Source organism: Carcharodon carcharias, chromosome 37 (assembly GCF_017639515.1).
Source record: "Carcharodon carcharias isolate sCarCar2 chromosome 37, sCarCar2.pri, whole genome shotgun sequence".
Taxonomy (NCBI): Eukaryota; Metazoa; Chordata; class Chondrichthyes; order Lamniformes; family Lamnidae; genus Carcharodon; species Carcharodon carcharias.
In genome coordinates this window covers 2,213,162-2,225,776 of record NC_054503.1, presented here as the reverse complement: position 1 = coordinate 2,225,776, position 12,615 = coordinate 2,213,162, and the positions used below count along the sequence as shown (strand labels likewise).

At 50.1% G+C, this 12,615-nt stretch overlaps 1 protein-coding gene across 2 annotated transcripts in view; it reads left to right on the top strand.

Annotated features, from left to right (window-relative positions):
* LOC121272973 (neurexin-2-like) overlaps positions 1-12,615 on the top strand; it is a 2,565,635-nt gene that overhangs the window by 508,978 nt on the left and 2,044,042 nt on the right. Inside the window, exon 5 of one of the 2 annotated variants that reach the window (XM_041179880.1) lies at positions 8,634-8,929. In XM_041179880.1, the coding sequence (XP_041035814.1) occupies positions 8,634-8,929 (296 nt within the window). Of the gene's footprint in view, positions 1-8,627; positions 8,930-12,615 lie in introns of both variants that reach the window. The other variant, XM_041179879.1, reaches the window with a different exon arrangement.

Sequence of the window (12,615 nt, the reverse complement as noted above, 5' to 3'; positions counted from 1 at the left end):
GGTTGTGTTCGAGAGAGAATGTTACAGTGAGGGTTGTGTTAGAGAATGTTACAGTGAGGGGTGTATTACAGAGAGAATGTTACCGTGAGGGGTGTGTTAGAGAATGGTAGTGAGGGGTGTGTTACAGAGAGAATGTTACTGTGAGGGTTGTGTTACAGAGAGAATGTTACAGTGAGGGGTGTGTTAGAGAATGTTACAGTGAGGATTGTGTTAGAGAATGTTACAGTGAGGAGTGTGTTACAGAGAGAATGTTACAGAGAGGGGTGTGTTACAGAGAGAATGTTACAGTGCGGGGTGTGTTACAGAGAGAATGTTACAGTGAGGGCTGTGTTATAGAGAGAATGTTACAGTGAGGGGTGTGTTACAGAGAGAATGTTACGGTGGGGGGTGTGTTACAGAGAGAATGTTACTGTGAGGGGTGTGTTATAGAGAGAATGTTACTGTGAGGGGTGTGTTATGGAGAGAATGTTACCGTGAGGTGTGTGTTAGAGAATGTTACAGAGAGGGGTGTGTCACGGAGAGAATGTTACCGTGAGGGGTGTGTTAGAGAATGTTACAGTGAGGGGTGTGTTACAGAGAGAATGTTACTGTGAAGAGTGAGTTATAGAGGGAATATTTTTGTGAGTGATGTCTTATAAAGAGAATTTTACAGTGAGGGGTGTGTTATAGAGTTAATGTTACAGTGAGGGGTGTGTTATAGAGAGAATGTTACAGTGAGGGGTGTGTTACAGAGAGAATGTTACCGTGAGGGGTGTGTTATAGAGAGAATGTTACTGTGAGGGGTGTGTTAGAGAGAATGTTACAGTGAGGGGTGTGTTAGAGAATGTTACAGTGAGGGGTGTGTTAGAGAATGTTACAGTGAGGGGTGTGTTACAGAGAGAATGTTACAGTGAGGGGTGTGTTATAGAGAGAATGTTACAGTGAGGGTTGTGTTACAGAGAGAATGTTACCCTGAGGGGTGTGTTAGAGAAAGAATGTGACAGTGAGGGGCGTGTTAGAGAATGGTAGTGAGGTGTGTGTTACAGAGAGAATGTTACTATGAGGGTTGTGTTAGAGAGAGAATGTTACAGTGAGGGGTGTGTTAGAGAATGTTACAGTGAGGGGTGTGTTAGAGAATGTTACAGTGAGGGGTGTGTTACAGAGAGAATGTTAAAGAGAGGGGTGTGTTACAGAGAGAATGTTACAGTGTGGGGTGTGTTACAGAGAGAATGTTACAGTGAGGGCTGTGTTATAGAGAATGTTACAGTGGGGGGTGTGTTACAGAGAGAATGTTACTGTGAGGGGTGTGTTACAGAGAGAATGTTACTGTGAGGGGTGTGTTATGGAGAGAATGTTACCGTGAGGGGTGTGTTAGAGAATGTTACAGAGAGGGGTGTGTCACGGAGAGAATGTTACCGTGAGGGGTGTGTTAGAGAATGTTACAGTGAGGGGTGTGTTACAGAGAGAATATTACTGTGAAGAGTGAGTTATAGAGGGAATATTTTTGTGAGTGATGTCTTATAAAGAGAATTTTACAGTGAGGGGTGTGTTATAGAGTTAATGTTACAGTGAGGGGTGTGTTATAGAGAGAATGTTACAGTGAGGGGTGTGTTATGGAGAGAATGTTAGAGTGAGGGGTGTGTTACAGAGAGAATGTTAGAGTGAGGGGTGCGTTATAGAGAGAATGTTATTGTGAGGTGTGTGTTATTGGAGAGAATGTTACAGTGAGGGGTGCATTATGGGGAGAATGTTACTGTGTGGGGTGTGTTCTGGAGAGAATGTTACAGTGAGGGGTGCGTTATGGGGAGAATGTTACTGTGAGGGGTGTGTTATGGAGAGAATGTTACAGTGAGGGGTGCGTTATGGAGAGAATGTTACCGTGAGGGGTGTGTTATAGAGAGAATGTTACTGTGAGGGGTGTGTTATGGAGAGAATGTTACAGTGAGGTGTGTTATAGAGAGAATGTTACAGTGACGTTTGTGTTATGGAGAGAATGTTACAGTGAGGGGTGTGTTATATTGAAAATGTAACAGTGAGCCGTGTGTTATGGAGAGAATGTTACTGTGAGGGGTGTGTTATAGATAGAATGTTACAGTGAAGGGTGTGTTACAGAGAGAATGTTACTGTGAGATGTGTTATAGAGAGAATGTTACAGTGAGGTGTGTGTTCTGGAGAGAATGTTACTGTGAGGGGTGTGTTATAGAGAAAATGTTACAGTGAGGGGTGTGTTATGGTGAGAATGTTACAGTGAGGGGTGTGTTAGAGAGAGAATGTTACAGTGAGGGGTGTGTTAGAGAATGTTACAGTGAGGGGTGTGTTATAGAGAGAATGTTACTGTGAGGGGTGTGTTAAAGAGAGAATGTTACAGTAAGGGGTGTGTTATAGAGAGAATGTCACAGTGAGGGGTGTGTTACAGAGAGAATGTTACAGTGAGGGGTGTGTTACGGAGAGAATGTTACAGTGAGCGGTGTGTTATAGAGAGAATGTTACTGTGAGAGGTGTGTTATAGAGAGAATGTTACTGTGAGAGGTGTGTTATAGAGAGAATGTTACTGTGAGGGGTGTGTTATAGAGAGAATGTTACAGAGATGGGTGTGTTACAGAGAAAATGTTACAGTGAGGGGTGTGTTACAGAGGGAATGTTACAGTGAGGGATGTGTTATAGAGAGAATGTTACAGTGAGGGGTGTGTTATAGAGAGAATGTTACAGTGAGGGGTGTGTTATAGAGAGAATATAACAGTGAGGGGTGTGTTATAGAGAGATTGTTACTGTGAGGGGTATGTTATAGAGAGAATGTTACAGTGAGGGGTGTGTTATAGAGAGAATGTTACAGTGAGAGGTGTGTTAGAGAATGTTACAGTGAGTGGTGTGTTACAGAGAGAATGTTACAGTGAGGGGTGTGTTAGAGAATTTTACAGTGAGGGGTGTGTTACAGAGAGAATGTTACAGTGAGGGGTGTGTTATAGAGAGAAGGTTACAGTGAATGGTGTGTTACAGAGAGAATGTTACAGTGAGGGGTGTGTTAGAGAATGTTACAGTGAGGGGTGTGTTACAGAGAGAATGTTACAGTGAGGGGTGTGTTATAGAGAGAATGTTACCATGAGTGGTGTGTTAGAGAGAGAATGTTACAGTGAGGGACGTGTTAGAGAGAGAATGTTACAGTGAGGGGTGTGTTATAGAGAGAATGTTACTGTGAGGGGTGTGTTAGAGAGAATGTTACAGTGAGGGGTGTGTTAGAGAATGTTACAGTGAGGGGTGTGTTACAGAGAGAATCTTACAGTGAGGGGTGTGTTAGAGAAAGTTACAGTGAGGGGTGTGTTACAGAGAGAATGTTACAGTGAGGGGTGTGTTATGGAGAGAATGTTACTGTGAGGGGTGTGTTAGAGAGAAAATGTTACTGTGAGGGTTGTGTTCGAGAGAGAATGTTACAGTGAGGGTTGTGTTAGAGAATGTTACAGTGAGGGGTGTATTACAGAGAGAATGTTACCGTGAGGGGTGTGTTAGAGAATGGTAGTGAGGGGTGTGTTACAGAGAGAATGTTACTGTGAGGGTTGTGTTACAGAGAGAATGTTACAGTGAGGGGTGTGTTAGAGAATGTTACAGTGAGGGGTGTGTTAGAGAATGTTACAGTGAGGAGTGTGTTACAGAGAGAATGTTACAGAGAGGGGTGTGTTACAGAGAGAATGTTACAGTGCGGGGTGTGTTACAGAGAGAATGTTACAGTGAGGGCTGTGTTATAGAGAGAATGTTACAGTGAGGGGTGTGTTACAGAGAGAATGTTACGGTGGGGGGTGTGTTACAGAGAGAATGTTACTGTGAGGGGTGTGTTATAGAGAGAATGTTACTGTGAGGGGTGTGTTATGGAGAGAATGTTACCGTGAGGGGTGTGTTAGAGAATGTTACAGAGAGGGGTGTGTCACGGAGAGAATGTTACCGTGAGGGGTGTGTTAGAGAATGTTACAGTGAGGGGTGTGTTACAGAGAGAATGTTACTGTGAAGATTGAGTTATAGAGGGAATATTTTTGTGAGTGATGTCTTATAAAGAGAATTTTACAGTGAGGGGTGTGTTATAGAGAGAATGTTACAGTGAGGGGTGTGTTACACAGAGAATGTTACCGTGAGGGGTGTGTTATAGAGAGAATGTTACTGTGAGGGGTGTGTTAGAGAGAATGTTACAGTGAGGGGTGTGTTAGAGAATGTTACAGTGAGGGGTGTGTTAGAGAATGTTACAGTGAGGGGTGTGTTACAGAGAGAATGTTACAGTGAGGGGTGTGTTATAGAGAGAATGTTACAGTGAGGGGTGTGTTACAGAGAGAATCTTACAGTGAGGGGTGTGTTAGAGAAAGTTACAGTGAGGGGTGTGTTACAGAGAGAATGTTACAGTGAGGGGTGTGTTATGGAGAGAATGTTACTGTGAGGGGTGTGTTAGAGAGAGAATGTTACTGTGAGGGTTGTGTTCGAGAGAGAATGTTACAGTGAGGGTTGTGTTAGAGAATGTTACAGTGAGGGGTGTATTACAGAGAGAATGTTACCGTGAGGGGTGTGTTATAGAGAGAATGTTACTGTGAGGGGTGTGTTAGAGAGAGAATGTTACTGTGAGGGGTGTGTTAGAGAGAGAATGTTACAGTGAGGGGTGTGTTAGAGAATGTTACAGTGAGGGGTGTGTTACAGAGTGAATGTTACAGTGAGGGGTGTGTTAGAGAATGTTACAGTGAGGGGTGTGTTACAGAGAGAATGTTACTGTGAGGGTGTGTTACAGAGAGAATGTTACAGTGAGGGGTGTGTTATAGAGAGAATGTTACTGTGAGACGTGTGTTATAGAGAGAATGTTACTGTGGGGGTGTGTTATAGAGAGAATGTTACAGTGATGGGTGTGTTACGGAGAGAATGTTATAGTGAGGGGTGTGTTACGGAGAGAATGTTACCCTGAGGGGTGTGTTAGAGAATGTTACAGTGAGGGGTGTGTTATAGAGATAATGTTACAGTGAGGGGTGTGTTATAGGGATAATGTTACAATGAGGGGTGTGTTATAAGGAGAATGTTACTGTGAGGGCTGTGTTATAGAGGGAATGTTACTGTGAGGGTGTGTTATGGAGAGAATGTTACTGTGAGGGGTGTTTTATAGAGAGAATGTTACAGTGAGGGATTTGTTACAGAGAGAATGTTACAGTGAGGGGTGTGTTATAAAGAGAATGTTACAGTAAGGGGTGTGTTATAGAGAGAATGTTACAGTGAGAGGTGTATTAGAGAACAATATGGTGAGGGGTGTGTTATGGAGAGAATTTTACAACAAGGTCTGTTTTCTTTTATTCTTTCATGGGATGTGGGCATCACTGGCTGGGCCAACATTTATTGCCCATCCCTAATTGCCCCCTTGAGAAGGTGGTGGTGAGCCGTCTTCTTGAGCTGCTGCAGTCCATGTGGTGTCGGTACACCCACAGTGCTGTTAGGGAGGGAGTTCCAGGATTTTAACCCAGTGACAGTGAAGGAACGCCATTGTATGCAGAGAACGTCACAGAAAGGTTCGGGGCGGGAGAGGTGTGTATTATGGAGAGTTGGTGACAGTGAGCGGTGCTCTAGGGAGAGAAAGGGTGATCAGGCTTGAACTATACAGAAAGTGTAACAGAAACAGCTCTGTTGTTGTTGGGTCACCTTGGAAGATGCTGGCTGTCTCTTTGGAAGAGATCTGCCTGGAGTCATACAGCCTTTTTCAGCATAACCTTTATTTACACACTCAGCTACGGGATTACAAAGCACTCGGACCAACCTGTGTTGCTCCCTCAGATCCTCCTCATTCTCTCCTCTCAGACATCATTATTACATAGCTACTTACGCACATGCTCATTAGTTATTGCTGGAGTAGAGTTAGCGTTCACACTTTACTCTGCATCTTCCCCCTAGTCTTTATCTCCACACCCTCCTACACCCCCACCCCCCACCTCAAGTTCTCTCTTTTGGCAGGGATAACCTCTCTGAATGTGTACGGAGTTCTCTTTCGAGGTTGTTGAGGACTAGTTCGCTTCTAAACTCATTTCCAAAACAAATCCTGTTTTCCTGTTTTCGGTTCTGTCGTCGCAGTGCTAGAGTTAACCCTCTACTGTACAAATGGCCTCTTTCTCCCGTTGTACTCCTGTGGTTGGAAGGCAAGGCCACAACAGCCCTATTGGAAATTCTTTGCCTAGCCCTGAGGCTGCACCGTCTCGTTTACATCCCCAGCCACCGGACACAGTTACCGGAGAGTCGTTATGGCTCAGAAGGAGGCCATTCGGCCCATTGTGCCTGCACCGGCTCTCCAGCTGAGCACTTTGTTAAAACATTCATTCGCGGGGATGCGGGCTTCGCTGGCTGGGCCGGCATTTATTGCCCGTCCCTAGTTGCCCTTTGAGAGGGGGGTGGTGAGTACACCCGCCCTCCCCCCCCCCCCCAGGGGAAGTCGGTGGTCCCTGGTGGGGAGAAGAGTGTTTTCTGCTCCTGTCTCTCGCGCAGTCCCATTCAGAGCGTCAGGCAGAAAAGGCAGCAGGCGTTGAGTTTAGCGAAAATCAAATCAAGTAAAGCTGGACGTGGCAAAGCACGTTGCAGCCAGTGAAGCACTTTGGTGAGTCACTGCTGCGATTTAGGAGCTGCAGCAGCCAGTTTGCACACTGCAAGTTCCCGGCAGTAGCAGTGCGATAAACAATTACCTCGTCTGTTTTTGTGGTGTTCGTTGAAAGGCAAATATTGGCCTGAGGGCACTGAGGAGGACTCCCACTCTGCTCTCCCTCCAACAGCAGGGGGGACTTTTACATCCACCTGTGAGGGCACATGGGACCTTGGGTTTAACGTTTCGTCTGAAAGGCGGCACCTCTGACAGTGCGGCACTCCCTCAGTACTGACCCTCCGACAGTGCAGCACTCCCTCAGTACTGACCCTCCGACAGTGCAGCACTCCCTCAGTACTGACTCTTCGACAGTGCAGCACTCCCTCAGTACTGACCCTCAGACAGTGCAGCACTCCCTCAGTACTGACCCTCAGACAGTGCAGCACTCCCTCAGTACTGACCCTCAGACAGTGCAGCACTCCCTCAGTACTGACCCTCAGACAGTGCAGCACTCCCTCAGTACTGACCCTCCAACAGTGCAGCACTCCCTCAGTACTGATCCTCTGACAGTGCAGCACTCCCTCAGTACTGACTTTCTGACAGTGCAGCACTCCCTCAGTACTGATCCTCTGACAGTGCAGTACTCCCTCAATACTGACCCTCCGACAGTGCAGCACTCTCTCAGTACTGACTCTCTGACAGTGCAGCGCTCCTTCAGTACTGACCCTTCGACAGTGCAGCGCTCCCTCAGTACTCACCCTCAGACAGTGCAGCACTCCCTCAGTACTGACCCTCTGACAGTGCAACACTCCCTCAGTACTGACTTTCTGACAGTGCAGCACTCCCTCAGTACTGATCCTCTGACAGTGCAGCACTCCCTCAGTACTGACCCTCCGACAGTGCAGCACTCCCTCAGTACTGACTCTTCGACAGTGCAGCACTCCCTCAGTACTGACCCTCAGACAGTGCAGCACTCCCTCAGTACTGACCCTCAGACAGTGCAGCACTCCCTCAGTACTGACCCTCAGACAGTGCAGCACTCCCTCAGTACTGACCCTCCAACAGTGCAGCACTCCCTCAGTACTGACCCTCCGACAGTGCAGCACTCCCTCAGTACTGATCCTCTGACAGTGCAGCACTCCCTCAGTACTGACTTTCTGACAGTGCAGCACTCCCTCAGTACTGATCCTCTGACAGTGCAGTACTCCCTCAATACTGACCCTCCGACAGTGCAGCACTCCCTCAGTGCTGACTCTCTGACAGTGCAGCGCTCCTTCAGTACTGACCCTTCGACAGTGCAGCGCTCCCTCAGTACTCACCCTCAGACAGTGCAGCACTCCCTCAGTACTGACCCTCTGACAGTGCAACACTCCCTCAGTACTGACTTTCTGACAGTGCAGCACTCCCTCAGTACTGATCCTCTGACAGTGCAGCACTCCCTCAGTACTGACCCTCCGACAGTGCAGCACTCCCTCAGTACTGACCCTCAGACAGTGCAGCACTCCCTCAGTACTGACCCTCAGACAGTGCAGCACTCCCTCAGTACTCACCCTCAGACAGTGCAGCGCTCCCTCAGTACTGACCCTCTGACAGTGCGACACTCCCTCAGCACTGATCCTCCGACAGTGCGGCGCTCCCTCAGTACTGACCTTCAGACAGTGCAGCGCTCCCTCAGTACTGACCCTCAGACAGTGCAGCACTCCCTCAGTACTGACCCTCAGACAGTGCAGCACTGCCTCTGCACAGCACCGGCACTGGAAATGGCGGCCTGGAGTTTTTGGAAGGAATGAGTTGTGGGTGTGTCTCTTGCTGGTTCCCTGAAACTCATGGGGTGGGTGAAGCATTCTGCTTTTCGTCGCGTCTGGGTCCATACAGTGTAAGGGCGAGGATCTGCCCGCTTTGACAGCTCTGCTGGCCCACGGCGAGGTAGACCTGTCGGGCGCGGGCGAGGTAGACCTTTCGGGCACGGGCCTGTTAAACCGATTCCCTGTCGCCTGAAGGTCCTTCTGTCGTCTTGCCAGCCTTTCTAATTGTCGCACTTTCCACCCCCCACCCCCCACCCCCCCTGCAGCGAAAGAGGAATCTGTGGCCACCTTCAAAGGCACCGAGTTTTTCTGCTACGACCTCTCGCACAACCCCATCCAGAGCAGCAGCGACGAAATCACGCTCTCCTTCAAGACGCTGCAGCGCAATGGGCTGATCCTCCACACAGGGAAGTCGGCCGACTACGTCAACCTGGCTCTGAAGAACGGGGCAGTCTCGCTGGTCATCAACCTCGGCTCGGGCGCCTTCGAGGCGCTGGTGGAACCGGTCAACGGCAAGTTCAACGACAACGACTGGCACGACGTGAGGGTGACACGCAACCTCCGGCAGGTAATGACAACCCACGTGTCGCTGACCTGCGACCCGCTCACCTCTTTCTCTTTAAGGGCCCTGGGGTGGAGGGCGGGAGGTGGGAGAGGGGAGGAACTATAACGGGCAGGGTCCCTACGTGGCACAAATTGTTTCCTTCAGCACCAACGCCAATCCATCCGCAAATACCCTCGTTGCTCCAATCGAGGTTCGGTCGCTGAGGGTTGACCCGTCCAGGGCAAGGCCAATTAGAGTTTACTTCCAGCCAATCAACGGTCGTTTATGGTAAGACTGGTGTTACGTGGACAGACTCAGGGGGATTTCCGATGCTCTCTGCACCCCCCGTGCCAAGGGTGAACAACAGCAATCCTAGTAACTCGTAAAATCGATCATCTAAAGTGTGAATAAGGATGGTCGCAGTGTCACTGAGCTCAGAGTTGGGGGGGGACATGTGTTGAAATCCCATCATATCAGCCGGTAGAATTTAATTTCAATTAATAATCCTGTTTTTTTATTCATTCGCTCATAGGATGTAGCATCGCTGGCTAGGCCAGCATTTATTGCCCATCCCTAATTCAGGGGGTATTTAAGAGTCAACCATATTGCTGTGGGGTCTGGAGTCACGTGTAGGCCCAGACTGGGTAAGGACAGCAGATTTCCTTCCCTAAAGGGGGCATTAGTGAACCAGATGGGTTTTTACAACAATCCACAATGGTTTCATGAGTCATCATTAGACCTTTAATTTCAGAGTTTTATCGAATTCAAATTCCACCATCTGCTCATGATGGGATGTGAACCCAGGTCCCCAGGACATTACCCTCGCTCTCTGGATTACTCGTCCAGCAACAATACCACTCTGCCATCACCTCCCCAAAAGCTACTCTCAGTAATGGTGACCATGGAAGCTATCATTATTAAAAAAAAATCCCAACTAGTTCACTAATGTCCCCTTTAGGGAAGGAAATCTGCTGTCCTTACCCGGTCTGGGCCTACATGTGACTCCAGACCCACAGCAAATGTGGCTGACTCTTAACCCCCCTCTGAAATAGCCGAGAAAGCCCCTCAACTGTAGGTCACTCGTAGGGATGGGCAACAAATGTTGGCCTCACCAGGGTGACGCCCACATCTCACGACAAAATCAAGGACAAAAGAATTCAAGCGGGAGAACCGACAGTAATTCAGAGATGCTGTAGTCAATGGGCTAATTCTCCACAGCTTTATTCTGTGGACTCCTTGTTGAGTGACCATATGATTGTCCAGAGAAGTAAAGGTGCTGGGTTAGCTGATCTTTCATCAAGTCGGCCCTTAGGATATGAGCGTTGCTGGCGAGGCCCACTGTAGTTGTCTATGAGAACTGCTACACTCTGTGCAGTGAAGGGGCTGGGAGCACTGTGGGACTGTGTCGCACGATAGAGTGTCCTGGGAAGTTGGACCTCGATGTTGATGCCAGCTGGGCCAGCGATAGGATCTTAAAATCTTGCGGCACAGAAGGAAGTCATTTGAGAGATCCGGCCTGCGCCAGATAGGGGGGAGCCAAAGGGTGGCCCTTGGGCTGGAAAAAGCTGAACTAGTCAAGAGGTAACGCTGCAGATGGGTGTCCAGTGATCAGCTTGCTGGAGATGTCCATCCAAACGCGTCATGTGAGGACAGTGCTGGGCTGCGATTTTTCCCCTAGCTTTGTTAAGTAGCCGCTTCACAGTGAGGTACCAAAGGATGGACAGTGTCACCAACCTAGACCCAGCAAGGAACGAGCACTTCAGAGAAGGGTTGCTTAAACCTGTGGCTCATGGACCACCTGCAGCCCTCAAGTCCTAATAGTTGTCCACATAGAATAGGTGTACAATTTAGAGCAAAACAGCAGGCCGTTCGGCCCACCTTCTCCATGCTGGTGTTTCATGCACCGTGTGAGCCTGTACCCAACCCCTCTTCATCTCACCCTATCCTTCTATTCCTTTCTTCCCCCTGTGTTTATCCAGCTTCCCTCTTATCTGCATTTATACTGCTCGCCTCGACCACTCCCTGTGGGAGCGAGTTCCACATTCTCCCCACTCCCTGGGTAAAGAAGTTTCTCCTGAATTCCCCATTGGATTTATGAGTGACCCCCCCACCCCTATCCGTTCACCCTTTCCCGATGGGGATAACCTCCAGTTCTGACTGCGTCCTGGTGGATCTTCGTTGCGCTTTCTCCAGTGCCGCTGTACCCTCCCTGTAATAGAGCGATCAGAGCTGTTCGCCGTGACTCCACATGCACTCCGAACGAGGTTCAGTACGAGTCCGGGCACGCTTTAGAAAGCTGTGCAACTTAGACCTGTCTCTGCTTATTATGCCTGGGAGCACTTGGCTGGGTTTGGCCAGGTTCCTTCATCGCAATTCTCCTGCAATCAGTCAGACCACACAAAAGGGTTCAGAATGTCGAGCCCAAGTCACACCCAGTGACCATTCGAGTTGGAGGCCTCTGTTTCCTTGGAAACTGGGCCCATCTAGAGAACTGACCACCTCCTCAGATGGAGTTAGCCACCGTAGAGTCACAGTGGGCCTTTCGCCCCATCTCAACCACCTGCAGTATTTTCGGAGGGGTTTTGGGGAGGGACGGGGTTTAAATATGTCTGGTGTCCAGCCCACCACCTCCCCACCCACCCCCTGAATTGACCTCCGCCGCCCACCACCACCCCCCCCCCACCCCCCTCCTGGAATGAGCAAAGGTCCCACCATATTGGGATGGATAATTAAAGGTCAGTTAGGCTTGTTGGCACGCCGGTTGACTGGGATAGCACGCTGCCCCACGCCACACACCCTGGTTGGCATGGGCAGGCGGGCGGCGGTGGGCAAGCCGTTTTTTTTTTTTTCTGGCCCCGATGGAGAACGACGGCAAGGCCGAGGTTGGCACCTCGCCCGGGTTGTGCCCTGTGTGCACTGGGGGCCCCCTCCACGAGATGTCACCACCCTCATCCCCCCACCACCCCCCCCCCCCGCCCCGAGACACCCTCCTTGCCGCCTGCCCACCAAAACACATCCCCCTCGCACCCCCACCCCCACCCACCACACCCTCCCTAGCCCCCTCCCTGGGTCGCCCTACAACAGCAGCGCTCACCCTCCTCCATGCCCCCCTTCCCCTGCAGTCCCGGCTGTGGCCATTACTGAGCCCCGGCGCTGCTCGCGTTTCAGGCCAATCGGACTGGCCGGCAGCTCTGGAGGGCGGGACTCGCTCCCACTGAGCAGGCCTAAGTCCCACTCTCGGCTCGCTCAACCCTCCCAAGCGTGTTATGGCTGTTTGTGGGCGGTGGGGGGTGGGGGTCCTTTGCCGGGTGTTGGCTGCAGGCCAGCTTTCCTTCTGGGGTGGGGGAGGTGGGGAGTGTGAGGTGGGGGGGGCGAGCAGGTCCATCCCCCCTTCTGCACCAACAGCCCCACACCGCTCCCCACCCCCGTCGTAAACTGCAGCAACTCACCAAGGCTCCTTCGACAGCACCTTCCAAACCCGTGACCTCTACCACCTAGAAGGACAAGGGCAGCAGACACATGGGGAACACCACCGCCTGCAAGTTCCCCTCTGAGTCACTCACCATCCTGACTTGGAAACATATCGGCCGTTCCTTCACTGTCGCTGGGACAAAACCCTGGAACTCCCTCCCTAACAGCACTGTGGGTGTACCTACACCACAGGGACTGCAGCGGCTCAAGAAGGCAGCTCACCCCCACCTTCTCAAGGG